This window comes from Sphaerodactylus townsendi, linkage group LG05 (genome assembly GCF_021028975.2).
Source record: "Sphaerodactylus townsendi isolate TG3544 linkage group LG05, MPM_Stown_v2.3, whole genome shotgun sequence".
Taxonomy (NCBI): domain Eukaryota; kingdom Metazoa; phylum Chordata; class Lepidosauria; order Squamata; family Sphaerodactylidae; genus Sphaerodactylus; species Sphaerodactylus townsendi.
In genome coordinates, this window is record NC_059429.1 from 79,531,426 (window position 1) to 79,552,296 (window position 20,871).

At 41.5% G+C, this 20,871-nt stretch overlaps 2 protein-coding genes across 4 annotated transcripts in view; one reads left to right on the forward strand and one right to left on the reverse strand.

The window, feature by feature from the left end:
• SRPK1 (SRSF protein kinase 1) overlaps positions 1-8,294 on the reverse strand; it is a 40,068-nt gene extending 31,774 nt beyond the window's left edge. Inside the window, exons 1-2 of the mRNA XM_048498241.1 lie at positions 7,985-8,294; positions 7,455-7,515 (exon numbers count right to left, since the gene is read on the reverse strand). Of these exons, the coding sequence (XP_048354198.1) occupies positions 7,455-7,515; positions 7,985-8,279 (356 nt within the window). The 5' untranslated portion in view covers positions 8,280-8,294. The remainder of the gene's footprint in view (positions 1-7,454; positions 7,516-7,984) is intronic.
• An 816-nt stretch (positions 8,295-9,110) lies between these two features.
• MAPK14 (mitogen-activated protein kinase 14) overlaps positions 9,111-20,871 on the forward strand; it is a 31,736-nt gene continuing 19,975 nt past the window's right edge. Inside the window, exons 1-3 of one of the 3 annotated variants that reach the window (XM_048498245.1) lie at positions 9,111-9,669; positions 14,921-15,050; positions 18,676-18,734. In XM_048498245.1, coding sequence (XP_048354202.1) covers positions 9,554-9,669; positions 14,921-15,050; positions 18,676-18,734 — 305 coding nt within the window. In that variant the 5' untranslated portion in view covers positions 9,111-9,553. Of the gene's footprint in view, positions 9,670-11,863; positions 11,937-14,920; positions 15,051-18,675; positions 18,735-20,871 lie in introns of those variants that run through there. The other 2 variants (XM_048498243.1, XM_048498246.1) reach the window with 2 other exon arrangements.

The window sequence follows — 20,871 nt, forward strand, 5'->3', positions numbered from 1 at the left end:
CCAGAACTGCACACAATATTCCAGGTGAAGTCTGACCAATGCAGAATAGAGAGGTACAACTACATCTCTCCGTCTAGACACTATACTCCTATTCATGCAGCCCAGAATTGCACTGGCTTTCTTGGCTGCCGATTCACACTGCTGACTCAAGCAACAGCCTTCTCTAGCAACAGAATAACGTGCACGTAAACATGCATCCAGGCACTAGGGCTCTTGCTATGGGATCTCTTTTAGAATGAACACAAAGGACTGAAGGATTTTTTTCCTCTCCACAGAGTGGAACTGGGACATTTCACAGTAACAAACAAAATGAATAAAGAAGTATATCTGATAAATCATTACAAAGAACAAGGTGGAGACACCTTAGGTGGACACATCTGAATACCAAATGGTAATACCATTCTAAGAACAACAAGGATGTCATTTTGGCACACACCCTATGAGGCAGAAAGGGCTAGGAACTACATATAGGAGAATAAACAGTTCTCATGATCCTCCAGAACAAATCTGAGAAAATTGGGACTTCTGCATAACATTGTTTCATTAATCAACCAGAAAGCCTCATTTTAGAACTTTGTTTTGACACATTTATTTTGATTTAGCTCTTAATTAAAAACATATCCCAGCACACAGAATTTTGGGCAAGGGTATAACAAACTGCAACTAGTTCAGAACCACTCAAGAAGATCTGAGGGACTTGAGTTTCCTTGATGGTAACAACAACCCCCCCCCCCCTTCTACATCAAATATCACAGACATTTTGATCCAAAGGGAACTTTCAAAAACAACTTGTGATGCAACATGGGGAATCTACTGCTTAAAAGTGTGTTGGGGTGGGGGTGGGGGAAAGCGTGGAGAGAGTCAAGAATTTCAATGATATATGAATGTCAGCTAAATAAGAGGTGCTTCTATTGGGGTTTTTAGACTGTATTTACAAAATATGCCATGGTACCACTTTCCAATAAGCATTCTTTTGCTTTTCCTCCTTATCCATGTTCTGAATTTTTAAAAGAATGGAATATGCAGTCTCACTGAGCATGTGAAGAAAATTACTTCTGCTCTTATTTTTTAAAATTAGAATTAATAAAACTCTTACTTCACAGAAGTGTGAGTAGATTTTATCATCCACCTTATTTTTAAAAAGGAACATGCCGATTACAGCAGCTAACTTGGGAGTCTATAAAACTGTACAGCTTATATTACTGGAACCCATTTTTAGGATTATTTATTGTATTCTTCATGCTGTACTTTGCTTATACTAGGACAATGATGGTGAACCTTTTGAGCTAGATGTGTCAAAAATTCAGAAAATCCCTAACCTGATTCAGCTGGTGTATCATCCTTTTCCTATTAAAGAGATACAACTCTTTACATATTCTTTTAATTTTAAAAAGACAGTCCAATCATCATGTATTATATAAAGAAACATCAAAAGATTACAAAAATGTTTGTCAGCTGTTGGTGAATGTGGGCAGATTACCCAAAATGTAGTGGTATGTCATTTTTGACACGTGTGTAATAAGATTTCCATCACTGTACTAGAAGAACACATACAAGAGTACATTGTTATTTACTTCTGCAACTTTCATTCCTAGGCTGAATCAAACATCACATTAGTGCAATACCAGCACATAAGTACATGCCTGCACTCCCCTATACATTCTATAACAATTTTCTTACTAAGAGTTTATTTTAACCATCAGATTAAAATGGTAATTGCAAGCTTTTGTACACTCATAGACAAGTAAAATGCAGTCAAGTCACAGCTGGCTTGTAGCAACCCCATAGGGTTTTCAAGGCCAAAGAATTGCAAAAGTACTTTGCCCTTGCCTTCCTCTGCTTAGTGACCCTGGAATTCTCTGGTAATCTCTCATCCAAATACTTACCAGGGCTAAACCTACTTAATTTTCAAGATCGGTTAAGACTGTGCTAACCTGAACCAATTGTTAAAATACACAGTGTAAGGTAAAATTGTTCAAAATACAGGATTTCTGACCAAGCTTTTAAATAAGCACAAAAAATAGGGCCATATCCTGAACTAAATAGTTTGTCAATGAACATATATTTGCCATCCAACCCAACCATATCCATAGGATACACATATTTTCAAACATTTGTTTGTTGCATTATCATTTTATATTACTAGGTATACAGCTAGAAAGGTGTGTGAGGAGATTCTCTGGGCATGCGTACTGCAAAGTTATGTATAAACACCTGTGTGTTCTGATTGTGCACTCAGGTTACAATCTCCTACATTAAAATAGACACATATATTTGCGTTAATCACTTGATCTTTGCTTTATGTATTCATTCCCCTCCTCTTTCCTGGGGAGTGCAAGCTTTCGGCAGAGATTTGCTACTTGCTTTTTCAGATACCACATACATTACTTCAGTTTATCAATAACCACTTGCTTTATAATCTGCAATGAGCAATGCCTCCAGGCAGGGAAGCTTTATGACAGTGGATTCTTTTTTGTTTTACAGAACAGATGATTAACACAGTGGGAAGGTGGGTTAGAAAAATTTTCTGTAAGCTTTGTGCATTCACATGCAAGTAAGCATTATTTAAATGCTGCTATCCTACATCATCAGTACCCTTGAGAGATCTTACAACAAATTGCAGAGAATTCTAAATACGCAGTAACGCAACTACTTCATTTCATAAAAGCAAATACAGTTTGAAGCCAATTATACTAGGGTTAAATAAAGTAAGCACACGTATTAGATCAGCATCATAGCCATTACTCTTCTTCGCAAAAACAGCCTGCACCTGGAAGAATTTACTTATTTTTGCTCTTCAGTGAGAGTACAGATGGGTACATAAGTGCAGAACAGGGGCTCCACTGGAATTTAAGAGGCACACACGGACCTCTGGCTCCCCATAACAATTCATTCATTCATTCATTCATTCATTCATTCATTCATTCATTCATTCATTCATTCATTCATTCATTCATTCATTCATTCGATTTCATAGACCGCTCTACCCCTGAAGGGCTCAGAGCCATGTACAAGCCAAACAAGAAAACAATACATTGCAAATAAAAGGAAGGAACAAATCAAATAACCCCAATAAAATCAATAAAATACAATCAGTAGCAACAACAACCCAGTAGCAACAATAACCTAAAATCAGTAGCAACAATAACCCACCCATAATTAGGTGGATGGCGTCCAGTCCTAACCCCGGGAGGGAACCAGCAGATTTCAAATAAGCAGATGGTACATAGGGCATCAGGGAGGGGTGGACTAAGTGGCCAGCCCCCCACCCCAAAAAGTCTAGTGGAACAGCTCGGTTTTGCAGGCCCTGCAGAACTCACCAATTTATTACACTTTTATCCTACCCTCCCCCCAAAGAACTATAGCCATGTACAAGTTTCCACATGCCCATTTCGTTTTCTGTTACATGCCCCTATCAAACAGTCATCTGCCTGGTGCATTATCAACAAACAAGAAGATACCTTGTTTAGATTAACATGCTATAAAAGCCATTGCACTAAATTAGCTCTGTTCAGAATAGAGTTTAATTTCTTAATATTTTTGGCTAGCCATGACACAAAAGCAAATATTTGATCTCCTATTGATAGTCCACTACAGAAACAAACAAAAAAGTCAGATTAAGGTAGAATTAAATATTGGGGAGTTGCAAAGCTCTGACATGAGATACAACCATGCTGAAAACAATTATATCGCTAATTGTTAAAGGAATAATAATGTTCCTAGCAACTTAAATTGACTATGAAACTCTTCAAAAGAGAGCAATGTCACATGTTACTGAAACAGTAGAAAGACAGCATGGCATAGTGGCTAAAGAGATGTAGACTTCAATTTGGAGAATTGGATTCAATTCCCCATTTCTCCACATGAAGCCTGCTGGGTGACTATGGACCAGTCACAGTTCTCAGAGCTCTCTAAGCCCACATGGAGGTAGGCAATGGTAAACAGCAGAGCTAAGTTTAGTCTATCACAACCTCTTGATTCAACAGTTCGTCAACACTGGGATACATAGGACAACCTTGTAATAGTTATGCTCATTTTTCTCAAGCTTGGGACAGAGGATAGCAGTTGAGGAAAGACCATGACATGCCATTTGAAGCTGTGTGGAGTCCTGCAGGGGCACTCCTCTCTGATGTTATTTAACATCTACATGTGCCCTCTGCCAAGCTGATCTGGAGTTTTGGGCTGCCACCAGAATATTGATGCCACTCAGCTATATCTGTTGACAGGCAGGCATCCAAGTATGGCCCTGGATATCTTGGCCAGCTGCTTGGAGGCTGCAATGAAACAACAGAACCAGCTGAAATTAAAGACTGAAATCCTGTGGTGGGGAAGGGGAGAAATGGATGGGAAAGGCCTACTTCCAACTCTTGATAGTATGCAGCAGACATCTGAGTTTAGGAGTGATCCTGGATGCCTCCTTCTCAGTGGATACCAATGAAAATATAACAAATAAGAACGAGCCTGCTGGATCAGACCAGAGTCCATCTAGTCCAGCACTCTGCTACTTTCAGTGGCCCACCAGATGCCTTTGGGAGCTCACATGCAGGATGTGAAAGCAATGGCCTTCTACTGCTGCTGCTGCTCCCGTGCACCTGGTCTGCTAAGGCATTTCCAATCTGAGATCAAGGAGGATCAAGATTGGTAGCCATAGATCGACTTCTCCTCCATAAATCTGTCCAAGCCCCTTTCAAAGCTATCCAGGGTTAGTGGCCATCACCACCTCCTGTGGAAGCATATTCCAAACACCTTATTAGTCCTAATTCTTCCCCCCAGCATTTTTAATGTATGTCTCCTGATTCTAGTATTGTGAGAAAGAGAGAAACATTTTTTCTGTTGACATTTTCTACCCCATGCTTAATTTTACAGACTTCAATCACATCCCCTCTCAGATGTCTCCTCTCTAGAGTCCCAAATGCTGCAGCCTCTTCTCATAAGGAAGGTGCTCCAGTCCCTCAATCAACCTCGTTGCCCTTCTCTGCACTTTTTCTAAATAACAGTAATAATAATATAACAATAATGTAACAATAGAACTGTAATAATAATAACCAAAAACAAAAACTGTGTTTAGGCTAAATGTTTACATGTATATACTTAGTTGCTCCTATTTTGTATAATGTTAATAAAAACAAAAAAAAGCTCAAACAATATTCGTTTAACTCAGGGATTGTTAAGAACCTAATTACTATTTCATGTAATCCAATTAAGTTTATTTCAACGTAGAAAGTGTTTCTGGCAATTTTTTTAGAGCATCAGCTTGAAAAATAGTTTAAACGTAAGAACTGTTCCTTCACAATTCATTGAACATTAATAGCTTACAAATATACAACTTAGATAGATAGCAATGTTCCTTTAAATGTCTAAATGTCCAAACCTAACAATTTAATTTGAATCCTCTTCTGAAAGTATTTTAGAAACACAATTGTAATTATATCAGTTTCAAGCAGCTAGAACAGGGGTAGGGAACCTGCGGCTCGAGAGCCGCATGCGGCTCTTCTGCCCTTGCACTGTGGCTCTACGAGCCGAGCTGCCAGCCCCATCCTTGCTCGCCCTCCAGGCAGCAGGGCGGGCGCACCAACTGCCCACGGTCGGCTGGGCCGCACTGCGGGCTTCCCCTCTCGCCCGCCCCGTTGGAGCGGGGCGGGCGCTTTCCCGGCGGCTGGCTAGGCTGAGCCGCCGGCTTCATCCTTGCCCGCCCTGCAGGCAGCAGGGCATGCGCATCCATGCGCTTCTCAGAATGAGCAGAGTAAAAGGTTAAAAAAAACCCCTATATATATAGCGTTATCTTTATTTTAAATGTCAAAAATTATTTGTGGCTCCAAGTGTTTTCTTTTCCCGTGGAAAACGGGTCCAAATGGCTCTTTGAGTGTTAAAGGTTCCCTACCCCTGAGCTAGAATGACGTGATAAGTATTGTATGAGCACAACTGTGATTGTGGCAGATCCAAACCACTTGATAAGCATAGGAACCAGATTGAAATGTGATTATTTTTATAAGAGTTCCAAACAGCCTGAAAGACCTAAAAGCTTGATAGCTTAAATATATAGTAGTAATCAATGCTAGAACAGGACTCCAGTGGCAAGTTCCTGTTTTGAATCCTGTTCTAACATTGATTACTACTGTATATTTAAGCTATCAAGCTTTTAACTTTTTTGGTCTTTCAAGCTGTTTGGAACTCCAATAAAAATCATCAAATTTCAAGTTGGTTTTTATACCCTGCTTTTCTCTACCTTTAAGGAGTCTCAAAGTGGCTTACAATCATCTCCTATGCATATCAAGCTGCTCGGAGATGTCATAATCACAGTTGTGCTCATACAATACTTACATTGTGTGACTATGACTCCTCCCCAATGGGTATACCAGGGACTGAGCAGGAAGACTTTATTTAGACAAGCATGTGCTCTGCCACTTCCTTCACTATCAAAAACAAAGAACTGGGTGGGAAAAGGCTAAAGAAGCAGGAAAGGGTAGAACAGGATTAAGATCTAGATTTCGTGTTAGCTCTGGACCTGCCAATTATATCAATTAAAAGTAGGAAATAGAGAAATGTACTGGAATATCTGCAGACATGGGTTTCAGTTGCCTTTAAAAGGTTTCCAAAAATTAATTGAAGAGTTAGCTATACAACTAAGCATGCAAAATTATCATAAATTTACATAAAAGTCACAACTTGATACTTGATAGTCAAAACTACAGAAAATTTAGTACAAGCCATATCAACAGTGTGAACCTGGAAAACCATCTCTTCTCTAGTTGGTCACCAAACGTTTTACAATAATTTCTGCTCTTCACCTCAAGGAAAGTATACCTATATAAGCTTATGCCAGTATAGTACAAAACACCCACCATAGCCAGTTACTTATCCATTTGTTGTTTACTTGCAAACTAAGATTTGTGTTCAAATCATTTGAAACTTTTTGAAGAATTTTTCAAGTTGTTTGGTTTTAAGATGCATAAATGACTTGTTGTGCAAGAATCTCAAGCAAACAATCCCCTTGGGCTGGTCAGAAGAACCCTCTGTGACAGCCAAATGTAAGGTTCAAATTTTTCAGCATGTTGTACCCCATCATTCGTGACTACATTAATTACATGCACATGTAATGTTTCAGACTAACATAAAAGAAATTAAGTCAGTAGGTTTTAAAAACTCATGATTCATTCAATCTATAAACCTGCCTACTGGTTCAAATCAACATTTGCCTTGAACAGAATAATAGTTCAGATGAAAACTAACACTACCAACAAATTTTCTAAGATGCTATTCTCAGAGAAGTCACAGTATATATGAGGCTGTCTTCAGGAGTAAGGAGCCTAGTAAAAGTAGAAGCTGTGGATGAGTTTCTATCTCATTCAACACAAAGACTACCAGACTGGCTTCCACACATTAAGTTCAGACCGTTTTCACCGCCTGTAACACCAACTCATATTGCTTTGAAATGGCAGCAGGACCACACTTACTTCCTCTGGGCTTTTTCCTTCTTAGCTTTGGTCCGCTTCTTCCGAGCTTGAAGTGCTAGAACTGGAAAATGATGGATAACAGAAGAGAAACATTAGAAAGTTCAGATACGGAGAAAGAAAGCTACATGGTTGGTTTCCTTGGCTTCAAAGGATTCATTCTCAGGCAACACTGATTAGAATTACATGCTCATTCAAAAATATTCTATCCACATTTTTTAAACACCCGATTAAGTCAGCCTATAGTGTCACCCTTCATTTTCACTCTTCTTAAACTCCCATTTACAACTGTGGGGGAGGGGTTGACAGGATACCTCAGGAACAGGTATTCTCAAATAAGAAGTCCAGGAGAAACAAACAAGATTGAGCGTGAGAGAAAAGTCTGCTGGTGGGAACTGGGGAAAGGCTAAGGCCAAGGGGATCAGGAACCCCGAAAGCGCAGAAACAGACGGAGGTGAAGCCTTGAAAGGAGGAGAGATGGCTGTTCCCGAGGAGGAGAAGGGGAGCTCTCAAAGGGCCAGGCGCGCTCTTACCTTTCCTCTCCATGGCGGCCAGAGACGGCAAGCACTCGCGCGTGCGCTCTAAGGAAGTCCCCTGCGCTTGCGCGGGGCGAGGGCGAACCGGCTGGCGCGTGCGCATGGCAGGTATCTTCGGGCGCCGTTTCGCGCGCCACCAAATATCCTCGAAGCTGCCGCTGTCACTTCCTTCCGACCTGGGGCTGCTGCTGTGACAGGCTACGCCCCCTGACTCTTCTAAGCGCGCGCGGCACCGCCCTCGGCTCGGCGCGAGTGTCGCATTGGGCACTTCTCCTGACTTGCTCCAATCCATATGCACCGCGCATGCGCCGCCCCTACTAACGGCTTTGTCACAGTCCCTCTCGAGGCTGTCCCGGACTTGCTGGGACAAGGCGATAGGACGACCTCAAGCCCCGCGCAAACCAATGGCGCGTAGCCCCTTGAGACGGGATTGTGGTGTAGGGGCCTTTATGACTTTGAGCGAACTCGCTCACAAAGCCAATTGGGAGTGGGCAGACACACTGCCCAAGACGCTGCCTTACAAAAACAAACCGCGCGTCTTGGTGGATTGTGTTACGTGTTCCTTGCATCAGTAGATGTCGCGGTGTTTCGCAGCACTGCTTTAGGATTAGAACAAGAATTAATAAAAGTGCACGCGGATATTAATTAAAAAGAATAAAAGTGCGCGCTCGTGATGTGCATGGCATATTTTTCGGCACAACGTTTTTGTATGTGATGTTTAAGCCCTTAGAAAAAGACTTGGTTCTTAATACCCCCCTTTTTTCTGGCTTAAGAGGAGTTGAAACGGCTGCTGTGGAGCTCTCCCATGTATGGAACATGGTGGTGCGGATTCACCAAATCCCCGCAGTTTGTACTCCTTTGCCCCATTATAGGGATATGCGCTTTAACGGGATTTAAAATGCACTCCTATGCCGAGCGATTCCATTTACTCCCATGTCTTCAGACCGGAGACAAACTACACGCTGGCACCGTTCAACTCTCACAGCCGCCACACCGCTGGGGGGGAAAACCCTTCCGGGCGTGAAACTCCACCTCCGCAGCCTTCCCGTCTCTCTAAGTTCTCGCGAGAGAATCCTCTGGCGGGCTGAGCTCATAGAGTTCTGGCGTCAGGTTCCATATTGGGGCATTGCCTCGAGTCTTTCCTGCGTCTCGCGATACTTGAACGATCGATTGGTCGGGGATCTAGGAAGAGGTCGGAAGAAGTCGACCAGGGGCGAGTTGTCGCCGCCGCCGCCCGCCTGCTCCTTCCCCTCGCCCAGGATGAGCTCCGGCCCCCTCAGGGACCCCGCGTCGCAGCTGTTTACCCTTCCCTTGGACGACAACGCGGGCGACTGAGTAGGCCGCCCCTTCAAGAAGCCAGAAAACGCGACCCCTTCCTTTCGCTTGGGGCTTTCGGGGCAGCCTGTAATCGCTGCCTCTGCGGCGGTCCCTTGGCGAGAGAGACCCCGCCCGCAACTCCTCCGTCTAGACAAGAACCCCCCTTTCCCTGTGGAGGGAGGCGTCGCCGGTCCCCTGCCTCAGCCTCCCCCTCCCTGCCGCGCTGGGCGGGGCGGGCTCGGGGTCGAGATGACCCAGGAGCGGCCCAAGTTCTATCGGCAAGAGCTGAACAAGACCATCTGGGAGGTGCCGGAGCGGTACCAGAACCTCTCGCCTGTGGGCTCCGGGGCTTATGGCTCTGTCTGGTGAGTAGCTGGGAGAAGTTGGCTCGTTTGCATCCTTGTATGCATGGCTCTGTTGCCCCCAGTTCCCATCCCTGCCACTGTTCGGGGTCGAGGGGTAGCTCCGTGCTCCCGTTCCCAGGGCCTCTCACCGTGGAAGGGCGGGCGATTATTGTGCCTCACTCGCTGTGGTTGGAGATACCCAGAAGGCGGAAGCTTCCCTCATTTGGAAAGCCTGTTGGATTGGGTGGGTTTTCAAGGACTCGCACTTTGGTAGCAGGTGGAGTCCGGCCTGTGGGATTGTCCTTTGCTTCGAAGCCGGTGCACCGAAGGTGAGTCGAGGTCCCGGCCTGATGCACATTTTAGACACAGTTTCTATGCTTGCCGCAGTGCTCTGGCATCTTGATTCCTGCCTTCCTAAAATTCACTCTCGTTTTATCTGAACATGCAACCAGTGCAGTCTTGACTTTTCAGTGCCTAGATAACAAATGTTGAAAGAAAGGGGTGCTTGATGATCCTTATAAAGTTTAATTTGCAAATTGCTGGGTGTTTTTCGGAGATTCGACCCTTTTGTTGAGAGGAAGCCCTTGAGCGGCTTAATTTGTTTGCTTTTGTCTATTCTTTTTTTCAGATTGGGCATATCATGTGAAGTTCTTGTGTCTGCATAACAGAAGGGATTGGACTCACATTTGTTTTGCATTACACTTTTACTCTGCCTTTTCTCCAAGGACCCTTAGAGCAACACAATGTAGGGGGTTTCATCCCCCACCTTAGCTTTATTCTCACAGGCTAGAATAAAAATGTAGCTGCCACATGGTTACCCAGTGGTCTTATGGTTTCCTAGGGCTTTAAGTTGCTCTCCCTGGCCAAGAGTCCATTATGTTCACTCTCCACAAGAAGGACTTTTTCTATAAACTGAAAGTCATATGTCTTGAAGAGGTTGAATGCATAGTCACTTAGAAAGGGGAAAAGGTATGTGGGGTGATTTGAAGGCCCAGGAAAGAGCTGGGAAAATGTGTGTGTTTTCCCATCTCTCCCTCCCTCCTCCCCTTTAATTTTTCCAATAGAAAAAGACAAAAAATTGGGGAAAGCTTCTATATTTGTTTCTTTTATAATGACTATAATGCTTTAAGAAAATATTTTCAGCATTCAAAGTGCATTGCTTGAAAATCACTGATGACTATCATTTTTTCCAATTGGGAATTTAGGGGGAGCACTGAAAAAAGACTTCTACACCTTGTGTGGGTGTATACAGTGACTCTGTGAGTTAATGACCTCTAAAATGTCTTAACAGCCTTGCTCCGCTCCTTCAGACTGAGGAGTGTGGCCTTTTATAGAATGAATCCATCTCGTGCTGGGTCTTCCTATTTTCCTTCTGCCTTCACATTTTCCGAGCATTAGTGTCTTTTATGCTGTAGAATACATGTTCCGTATTTTTTATTTAAATATAAAATGTTTTGGCAGTAATTCATGTGCTATAATATGTTCAATTAGTATGCTTTATTAACTAGTTCAGTATTTTCAGTATTACAAAGTTTAGCTTACTATCCAAACATGCTGGCAGTTCTACCAATTGTGACTCAGGTTTCTCTCCAAATAATGTACTTCATTTGGTTTGCTACAGAATTTTGCCACCTTCAGTCAAGGTTTATTTTTTCCTACCTCTCAGATAGCAAAAATTAACTATGGTTGCATTACACATGGTGGTTTATAATCATTTCTCAAGTGTTGGTTGGTTATTTACAACTTCTCTTGTAGAAAATTAAGATGTTTAAATATGCTAAATTGTATCATTTTATTTGCTGACTGAGCAGATACACTTCAAGTTGATAAAGCAGTAAAAGTAGTTTTGGTTTGATAGGCAAGTAATGGTTACATATATTTCAAAATCCCCATCCTTTCTGGAAAATATTTTTTCCCAGCTTAAAATTTTTCAGAATCTTACTTTTCTATTATGGGTGGAGAAATTTAAAATGAGCAGGATATTAAGAGTAGCATTGATAAACATGAAAGAGATTTGTGCCGCACCTCCTAGATGTCCCAAAGCATCACACAATGAGTGTTTCTCCTGTTAGTACTACATTCTTACTCACAGCAAAAATAGAAGCCTTTAAACCACAAATTTTGTTAATGTTACCATGGCTACAGATTATTCTGAAATAGGAAACCCAGAGATCTGTATGATACCACATGGATATGAAGAGAATAAAGCAAGTTTTTATTTTAGATAACGCAGTATGATACATCTGATGACTCTTTAGCCTGAAGACCCCACTAGTACCAATCAGCAGGTAAGGCTGGTCTGCATATTAATGCACAGGAATCACACTAGGTGGAGGCAGAAGATCTTCTATTTCTTGATCATCTCTGGCTTTTCCAGATACTGCAGTTTACCTGTTGAGACTACACGGCCCTTGCTGAATCACCCAGATGACACTGCCTCAGCATGTGCATGCACTGTGGTGGTGGTGGTGGGGGGGGTGGATATTGTTTCGCAGCATTCATCTTCTTGATAAGCTGCTATTCCACAGTGTGCTGCACATTGTTTATTGCAAAGGGAATTCGCTTGAAGTTCATATATGTTTTAAATAGGAATTGGGACAGATGGCTAACCTGGATTAAATTAGTCTGAACTCAGTCTAACATATTGTCCTGGGTGTTTCTGATATAAGCAGTTCTAAAAAATACTGCTGCTTGTGGGTGCAAAATATTGTGTGGCCTGGTTATTTCAAGTTCAGGATGAAAGACTGACTTCTTTGGCAACAAAATTCTTAAATTTTCCTCAGCATTTTTGGGACTCTTATGTTTGTCAAAAGTTTTCTTAACAAACCTGAAAGAGAAACATGGACATATAAATATAGTTTGCCGTGCTTGCCTGTTTGGTTTGAGAACCAAATGATCAGACTCAACACTTCTATTGTTCCATAGCTGTATAAATCAGTTTAAAGAATGCAGGGCCATGCCTGCAGATTTGCCATTCTCAGGACACTTGCCCTATGAGCTCTCAGTGTAGCAAGGATGGTCTGAGGGTGTGGATGGAGGAAGAGCTGACATTAGTCGGCTTCTTCCCAGCCATTGCCCTCGTTGTGCCACCAGACGGGGTTTGGGACTTACAAAGTCCATTGAGCCCAATGGGGGCTTCCTGGTAGGGGGAGGCTTTTTTTGCATTTTTACTTACTTTACTTTTACCTTGGGAGTGGTGGGCCAGCACAGTCAGGCAAGTGGCCCGTTGGATCGGGCTGCCCATCTGGTTTTGCTAATTTGAATGTGTTAGTCTTTATATTGTTTCTATTGTGCCTTAATTATGTTTACAATAATTTCAAATATTGGGTTTCTTTCTGCAAAACTTTTGTCAAACAGAATGTGATTAAGATGTGCCAGAGAGAAAAAGCAGAAGTGGAATGATGTTGCTTCTAGCTAGAATTATTTTTCTGGTTCTTGCAACACAGAAAGCACTTAAGGCAGAGTAGGGGACTATTGTAAGGTAAAATAAAATACTTTATTTAAACCAATGATTTCAGGAACAGAACATTCTATACAAGCAAATGCAGGTGCCTGGTAACTTCCATTTTATTTATTGGATGCCAGATGCCATTATAACTGAAAATAAACCCCAGGATTAAATTTTTGTATAAAAATAAGTTTTTCTCCTTATATCACTTTCACACCAGCCTTGACCTAGAATGGAAAGCTTGATACAATCATAGAATTAATAGAGAAGCCTCAGTGCTGGGGGGGGGGGGGGCGGGAGGGGGGATCCTGTTTATTCTGTTTTCATGATTCTTTAATTGCAGCTGCCTTGGCTAATTCTGCAAAGGTCAGTGGAGTGGTAAAATTGCCTGTACTGAATTATAGAGAAAAAATACTAGAACGTACTATGCCAGACTGCAGGCTACAGGAGAAACCAGCATGGTGAAACAATTGATTAATGGCGTATACTTAAGTGAGATACTTAGCCTGTGAAAGTGTAAGGTGCATAATGTGCAACAATTATGGGATGTACAACGTACATGTTACATACATAAACACGAAGATGATATATAATATGCCTGGAAGATAGTCCACCTGCACAAGAGAAATACTAGGTGGAAAAGAATGCACAGGTTCTGTCGCAACAGTCTCAAACAGGATGTGCATGGCATTTTAAAGTACAGTGGTTGCACATTATGCACCTTACACTTTTATGGGCTAAGTATCTCACTTAAATATATACCGTTCATCTGTTATTTTGTCATGCTGGTTTCTCCTGTAGCCTGCAGTTTGGTGTAGTAGGTTCTAGTATTTTTTTTTCTCTGTTTTGTTCTGCTACAGTACACCCCCTTTGTGGTTTTGCACTATGCCTGTTTCGTTTGAAAGCGATCTGTACTTCTACATATTGAGAAACCAAATAATTTGTTTGTAAAATTTAAACTCCAAACTGGTCTGGGCTATAAGGGGTAGGGTTCATTATCAGCACTACTCAACAATGGCAATGACACCTATATGTACTATGCCAGCCTTACTAGTTTCTCTTTTGGAGAGTGGGGAAATTCTGGCTTTTCAGTTTAAAGCGTAACAAACTTGCAAAGCCTGTTGAACTGGAGAATATGCCGGGCCACAGGGGAAAAAACATGTGTACTGTGGGCAATGATGGCTTCACTGTATCTCTTTCAAGTTTCTGAAAAACTATCATAGTAAATTACTAAATTCTAGAAATGTGGATGGTATTTGAAGCTGTATTTCCACAGTCAACTTATGGGATGAAACATGCACCATATTTTTGCAGCCTCCTTACAGTGCAATCCTATGCAAAATTACTCCAGTCTAAGTGCATTAAAGTAAATGGGCTTAAACTGAAGGAACTTTCCTTAGGATTGCACTGTTAGTCCACTAAGAATCCATTTCTGAAATGTCACAAGAGGCAATTTTAGAGGTTGAACTATTTAAAGCTACAGGAAGTTATTGTTCTATGTCTTGTTCTGTCAGTGAATGATTGCAAAATGTGCCATTTGTCCTTTGTGAATGTATGTGTTAATTTGAGAATTAGTACTACTTTTTAGAACAGTTCTGATTTTGCATGTAATAGTTCTGAACACTGGAACGAGGGTCTTCATTCTTGTTCCCAAAGTGCCCTGGAACAGATCCTAAGCTTGTGGTCTGTTTCTTCTTAAACACAAATTCTGACCTGTCGATGAGCAAGAGATAATCAGTTAGTCATTTTCACTGAGGACCTAGAAATTGTAGCTCAGCATTTATATGCATTCTTAATACTGATTTTAAAACTGTTATTTTGTAGCTCTGCCTTTGACAACAAAACTGCCCAGCGAGTGGCTGTAAAGAAATTGTCTAGACCATTTCAGTCCATCATACACGCCAAAAGGACCTACCGTGAACTGCGTCTACTTAAACATATGAAACATGAAAATGTAAGTTGCGGGTGGAGGAATCAAGTGTGGAAAGAGATGTCTGAATGCTATGTTAGCAAAACTATGGCGAATGTTAGGTTAACTTTTGGTGTGGGCAGAAGATGTTTTATGCTTGAGAAATGAGACGGGACAGAATGTGTTCCTCATCTCTTTATTCAGGAACGGATCAGGAAAAATTACATCTGCTCTAGCCTCAAGTATTTTGAATATGTCTGGACCAGTTTAGGCTGTCTTTAAAGTATTTCACAAGGTTTTGGCGGGCGGGAGGGTGATCGTGTTATGTTCATGAAGGAATCCTGTGCAATTCCAATGTCATGGTTCACTTTAATGTAATCTTAACGTTGGATTGTTTACCCTGAGTACTTTGTAGCTGCAGGTATTACGGCACTGTGCAGGAAAGTGTTTTATACATCTTCTGAGTTTGTTAAAGATTTTCTTATAGGTTATACTGTATTGATTTATAAGGCAGGCTGCTGGGAAGTAATACTTCAGAGCTCCTCACTAGGAACTGTTGCAAAAGACTTCATAGTTCAAGAGTGTCTGTGGAGCGGTAACGATGTTGCAAAAATGTTCCTTCCCTTTTATGCTGTGGGGGAGATTTTAGAGTTAGGACCTCAAAACGGTTACCTTTTTTCAAGGAAGTTTGCAATACTGATGTGTGTGCCTTAACCACAGCACTTGAAATCTATACTATTGGGCCACTCTAACCCCAGCTAATTCTTCAGTTGTGAAATAAATGCCTTTTATAATGGTTTCAAATAGAACTTTGGTGCAATGTGCTTGTTTTTAAATATTCCTTCAGTCACAACCAGCAAACACCAGAGGTATAAATAAATCGGGTAGACTATTCAAACTGAGGTTGTGTGAAAGAAATTGTTCTTGAACTGTCAGCTGTTTAAATCGTAATATATGAAACTTCTATACTGGCGTGTTGCTTCAGATCTTGTTTTAAAGTGGTGCATTCTTATCAGAACATTGTCAGGTTTCTTTAATTTACAGATGTACTGAAGAAAAGACTTGTTGATTTTAGCAAAGTATTTGAATAGCAGAAGTACTGAGGTTTCTGGCAGAAATACTAAGGTTTCTAGCATATGCATCTAGATTACCTTTAGGCCTTGCCAAAAAAACCCTTCAATTTTATTACCATTTATGTGGCAATATTATGGTACATTGCAAAGACATTAAGGAAACAGGACTATATTCCGCCAAAATACAAAAAAAATGGAGGAACAATAGTCCAAGATGTCAGAAAATCAAGATTAAGTCTGTAATCCTAAAAAACCCCAAACACTTTTCCAGGAATTAGCCCTAGTGAATAAAATGGGAGGTAGATTTGTTTTGCGTTGCTCTCTAGGGCTCTTTTCTTCTTTAAGAAAGATTAATATGCTTTATGCACAAATTTTCCCTTTTTATTTACTTAGTATATTCACTGTCTTCTGTGCGCAGTGAAATGTTTATTCCATTACTACTGATCTTATAAGATTTGAATAACCGAAGATTCTTAATTTATAACAAAAACAAATTCTGAAAGAAGTTCATAATATAACATAATGGTCAGACCTGGATGTACTTTCTTAGTGGCCTTTTTGTGGAGCATCTCCTGAACCTTAGGAAAGTATTTCAGGGACAAGATGGACTGTAGCAGGAGTGGGTAAGTCAAAAAGTCCCATCGTACAGCTGGAGCTCTGTTTTGGGATATGCTCTTAATGCTATCTACTTAAAATTCACCAAAATGTACAATTGGAAATGCTAGACAAATACAGAACACGATATCATAGTCACTGATGCTCAGGCCAAACTAGAACTTACTTGTAACTATGTGATAACAGTAGTCTGATGACTTCTCTTTTTAAAAAAAGTAAGAGTCACTTTTGCACAGGGTGAATAAGGTTAGAAAAGAGGAGAGCTGGCCCTTCCTTGATCCACATTGCTTGCCCCATTGGTCTCTTCTCTTTCTTCTCCGTACATGTTTGTAAGGAAAGGAGTCAGAGCTATAACTGGAATAGATTAGAACTAGTTTGTATTGTTTACTATAGAAACCTTATGGTTAATTACCAGAAATCTGTTCTTTGTTGTATGAGGTTTTACTTTCTCTTCAGCTTTAATCACAGACTTAAATATACTTCTGTTTTGCTGACTACAGAACCTTGTTGGGGGGTAGTAAACAGTTGTTACATAGGGATAGTTACTGGTCACATCTATTCACTCAAGGAGGAATTTGTGGCTCTGAGCAGCATTCCTCACTGATCCCAAGACCATACTGATCCCATACACTCAGGGTTTTGTTGATGACTTAGGGGATGCAGTAGATGAAAGAAGGATCCATTTTACCACTGGAACTTTGACTGCACTTCTTAGTACCAGCCCAGTTCTACTTAAATGTTCTGTGCATTAATGAACACATTAGAAGTGAGGGTATTTCCTGATGTGCCTGGTGCATATGACCAGTCTACCTTTTGAAGCATAACTTGACCATTATGCATCCACCCATCCCAATATACTAACTTGGTTGCATGTGCATTTGTTGGGTTTATACCACACATTGATTCTGCACAATACTTCAACACTGTCCTATATTTCTGCTGGAGAAAATGCTGTTTTCTATATGGAAGATCACTTATCTGCAAGCAGATTTGAAGACTGTTCCTGTTCTGAGCTACTGTAATAGCCAATGTATTCCCCTGAATACGACATCAGTTATGGTTTATTATTGTACTTTGTTGTAGATAGGTAGACACATGTGAACTTCAGCAGTTTTACTAGATATAATAATGTAGCTAGATTATTAGTCACACATTAATCTACCATTTCCCTATAGAGCAATGTTCTTAAATACCAGTTAAATACCAGTACCAATTAAATGCCAATTAAATTTATCCAGAGTACCCAGTGTGATGATTTGCTGGCAGGGATTGCCAGTAGTCACTGCTGAGCAGTTTAGTGGGAATGAGGAAGCACACCCATACCAGAAACTGTTGGAAGTGAATGGTGGATACAGGGATGGGTTCAGGTTAACCCTACAGTTATGAACTGTCTCACAACTCCTACCAATGTACAGGTAGTTGACTTGCCCTTTGCTTTCACTGGTGGCTTCTGAATATCACCAGTAAGGTATGCTTTCATTTCACCAGTGATTGTCCCCTAGTGCCTTGCCTGTTACTGCTGACTTTCCAGAATTATGTTGAAATCAGATGTGCTTAAGCATGCCGAACTTTCAACATATGTCACTGCAACATTTATAAAAGGTATTATTTTTGAGTGACATGATTTGCTAATTTCCCTTTTGAAAAACTTTGGTATTTGAAATAAAATTAACAGCTCCATCCTTTAAAAAGGGATTTCTAGTAAGGAAGATGTTTACATAAAGAATTGTGACTTGAGATGAACATCAGGGGGACTGTGCATGTTCTTTGATTTTGCTCCCTTGCAGCTCACCATCTTCCACTGTGGAAGAGATCTGATTTGCTGCATTGAAAGAAATGGTATTCATGTTCATGTGTGTTGAGATCTGAACGAAGCCCTCGGAAAATCATTTGTGTATCTAATAAATTTGCATGCTTGGGTTGAGAGAGAGCAGGTTAATGAAGTGTGGGGAGTTTCACACAATTCTTTTTTCTTTTTACAGGTTATTGGACTTCTAGATGTATTTACACCTGCAAAGTCACTAGAAGAATTCAATGATGTGTAGGTAACACTTAGAAGCCCCACCGCAAATGGTGTGACTGCTTTCCGAAATGATCAGAATTGGTACAGGGGCAACCTTGCAGGCTCAGGCCTTGCTGATCAGGAGAATTAATAAGATTGCTAAGATAGAACTTAACATTTTGCTTTAGTGAAGACTTTATGTTGCTGTTGGCCAGTTATTGTAGACATGGTAGTGCAAATCAATGATATCGTACGTCTTATTGCACAAAACGTATTGTATGAATCTATGAATTTGTGTTGTGCAATTCTTTATTAGACATTATGGAAAAGAAGGGATGCTTCACACATTTGCTCAACGTGAGAATAGGGAGAAAAGAATGTATTGTGCTGTGAAAATCACTTTGCTATACATACATATGTTGAGAAACAGTTGTGCAAAACTGCTTCCCAATTTCTGTGTCTGTGGTTAACTGAAATCTTTTGAACCAGTGCCACATAAACATCTATTTGATGCAACCTTTGAATAAGGACTATATAGAGGATTTCTATTCTGAGGTACTATCAGTTGCCCTGCCATAAAATAGTCATAATAATGTCTTATAACTGCTTTAGTGCCATGAGGGACTTGAGGATATATAGGAACCCTTTTAGTGAATATTGTTGCTTTTTTGGAAATTCCGGGCCGCTTTCCGCTATCAGTCGCGGAACAGCCGGTCGGCGCTTTGACGCCGTAACTGACGCACTGGGACCGCACGTGACGGATGGTGGTCCTGAAACAGCCGGCAGCCGGGCGCCAGGAGCCGGGCGCCTGCCGACCTGCATGTCCCCAGGCCACCGGGCGCTGGTCAGCCGCCTGAGATTCTGGCCCTGCGCGCCTGCTCCAGCGACGCAGGGCAGGGGGCGTGTCCCCAGGCCTCGGCGACACGCCAGAGGCCCGGGGACAAGGTAAGTGCCAGGTGGGGGAGGCGTCTCGAAGCCGTTCGCTCGGCAGCGGCTTCGAGGCGGCGTTTCCCCAACAAGAGCGCTTCCAAGCGCTCTGGGGAAACGCCAGCTTCGCGGCGGCCGGGCGGCGCGAGGGCGGCGCGGCTGCGATGCAGCTGAGCCCCCTGTGCGAATGGTGGCCTGGAGACGGCGTTTTTTGCCGTCTCCAGGCCACCATTAAATGCCCGTGCGGAAACGGCCTAAGTGAGATTAGCACCCACAGGAGAAATAATGATCCTTTTAAATGGTCATGGGGGGTGGGGTGAATTCATGAGTTCTAGACTGAAGAAAGTACTTTGACTGGATGGATTTTGTAGTCACTAGGTTCTTAGAGGGAGCTACTAGTGTTAGCAAAGAATCCACTAGCTTTAATTATTTCTGCTCATCATGTGAATTGTTCAGTCAGTTGCAATGACAGAGGTCTGGTTTCATTAACCTTTACTCGTATCACAGCAGACTCACAGATACTTGCAGTTATGTCATAAGACTAGTGGATTATCAAATGGCAACTGTCCTAAATAGCTGTGTTGAAAACCTGTTGGGCATGTAGGTAATAGCTTCTAAGTACATGTTGAGGCAGGTTTCTTGTTTTAATAAGACTGTGTAGAAGTATTTCGTTAATAGGTACTTAATGGTGCCATACTTTTCTTACACCCTGTACACACCTTCTTCTACTTTCCTACTTCTGTGGAAAGAGTGAATCAGTGAAGAGCTTCTAATTGAGCCTCTGTGGAATAGGAATGTGAATGCAATGAAACTGACTAATTTTTCAAGTCTCATGCTCCAAAGATGTCCTATCAGAATATATATTTTAAATATCTTCTGATTTTTACTGGGACTTTTTCATGCATGGCTCTGTCCTAATGAAAGGGAGCACATGGCAATTTCTATTCAAGTGAGCCCTGTTTGTGCAGTTCAGTTTGCATGAAAAAGGACGCATGGGATTGTTTGAGCCGAGTTCTGTCACATAGGTTTTCGCATTCAGGTTTCTGCATGTGGTGGGGAAGGGTGCAAGGCAAAACTTAATGTCTGCCTATCCACCAGTACTGCCTAAAAACCAGTTCCTTGTATGAAATAGCCAAAGCATTGCATTTATTTTATGTATTTCTTGTTTTCAGTTGGGGGCTGTCTGTAACCCACCAATATGCCTATATATAAATGGGGCATTTAACCCGAACCCAATGGATAAGGCAAT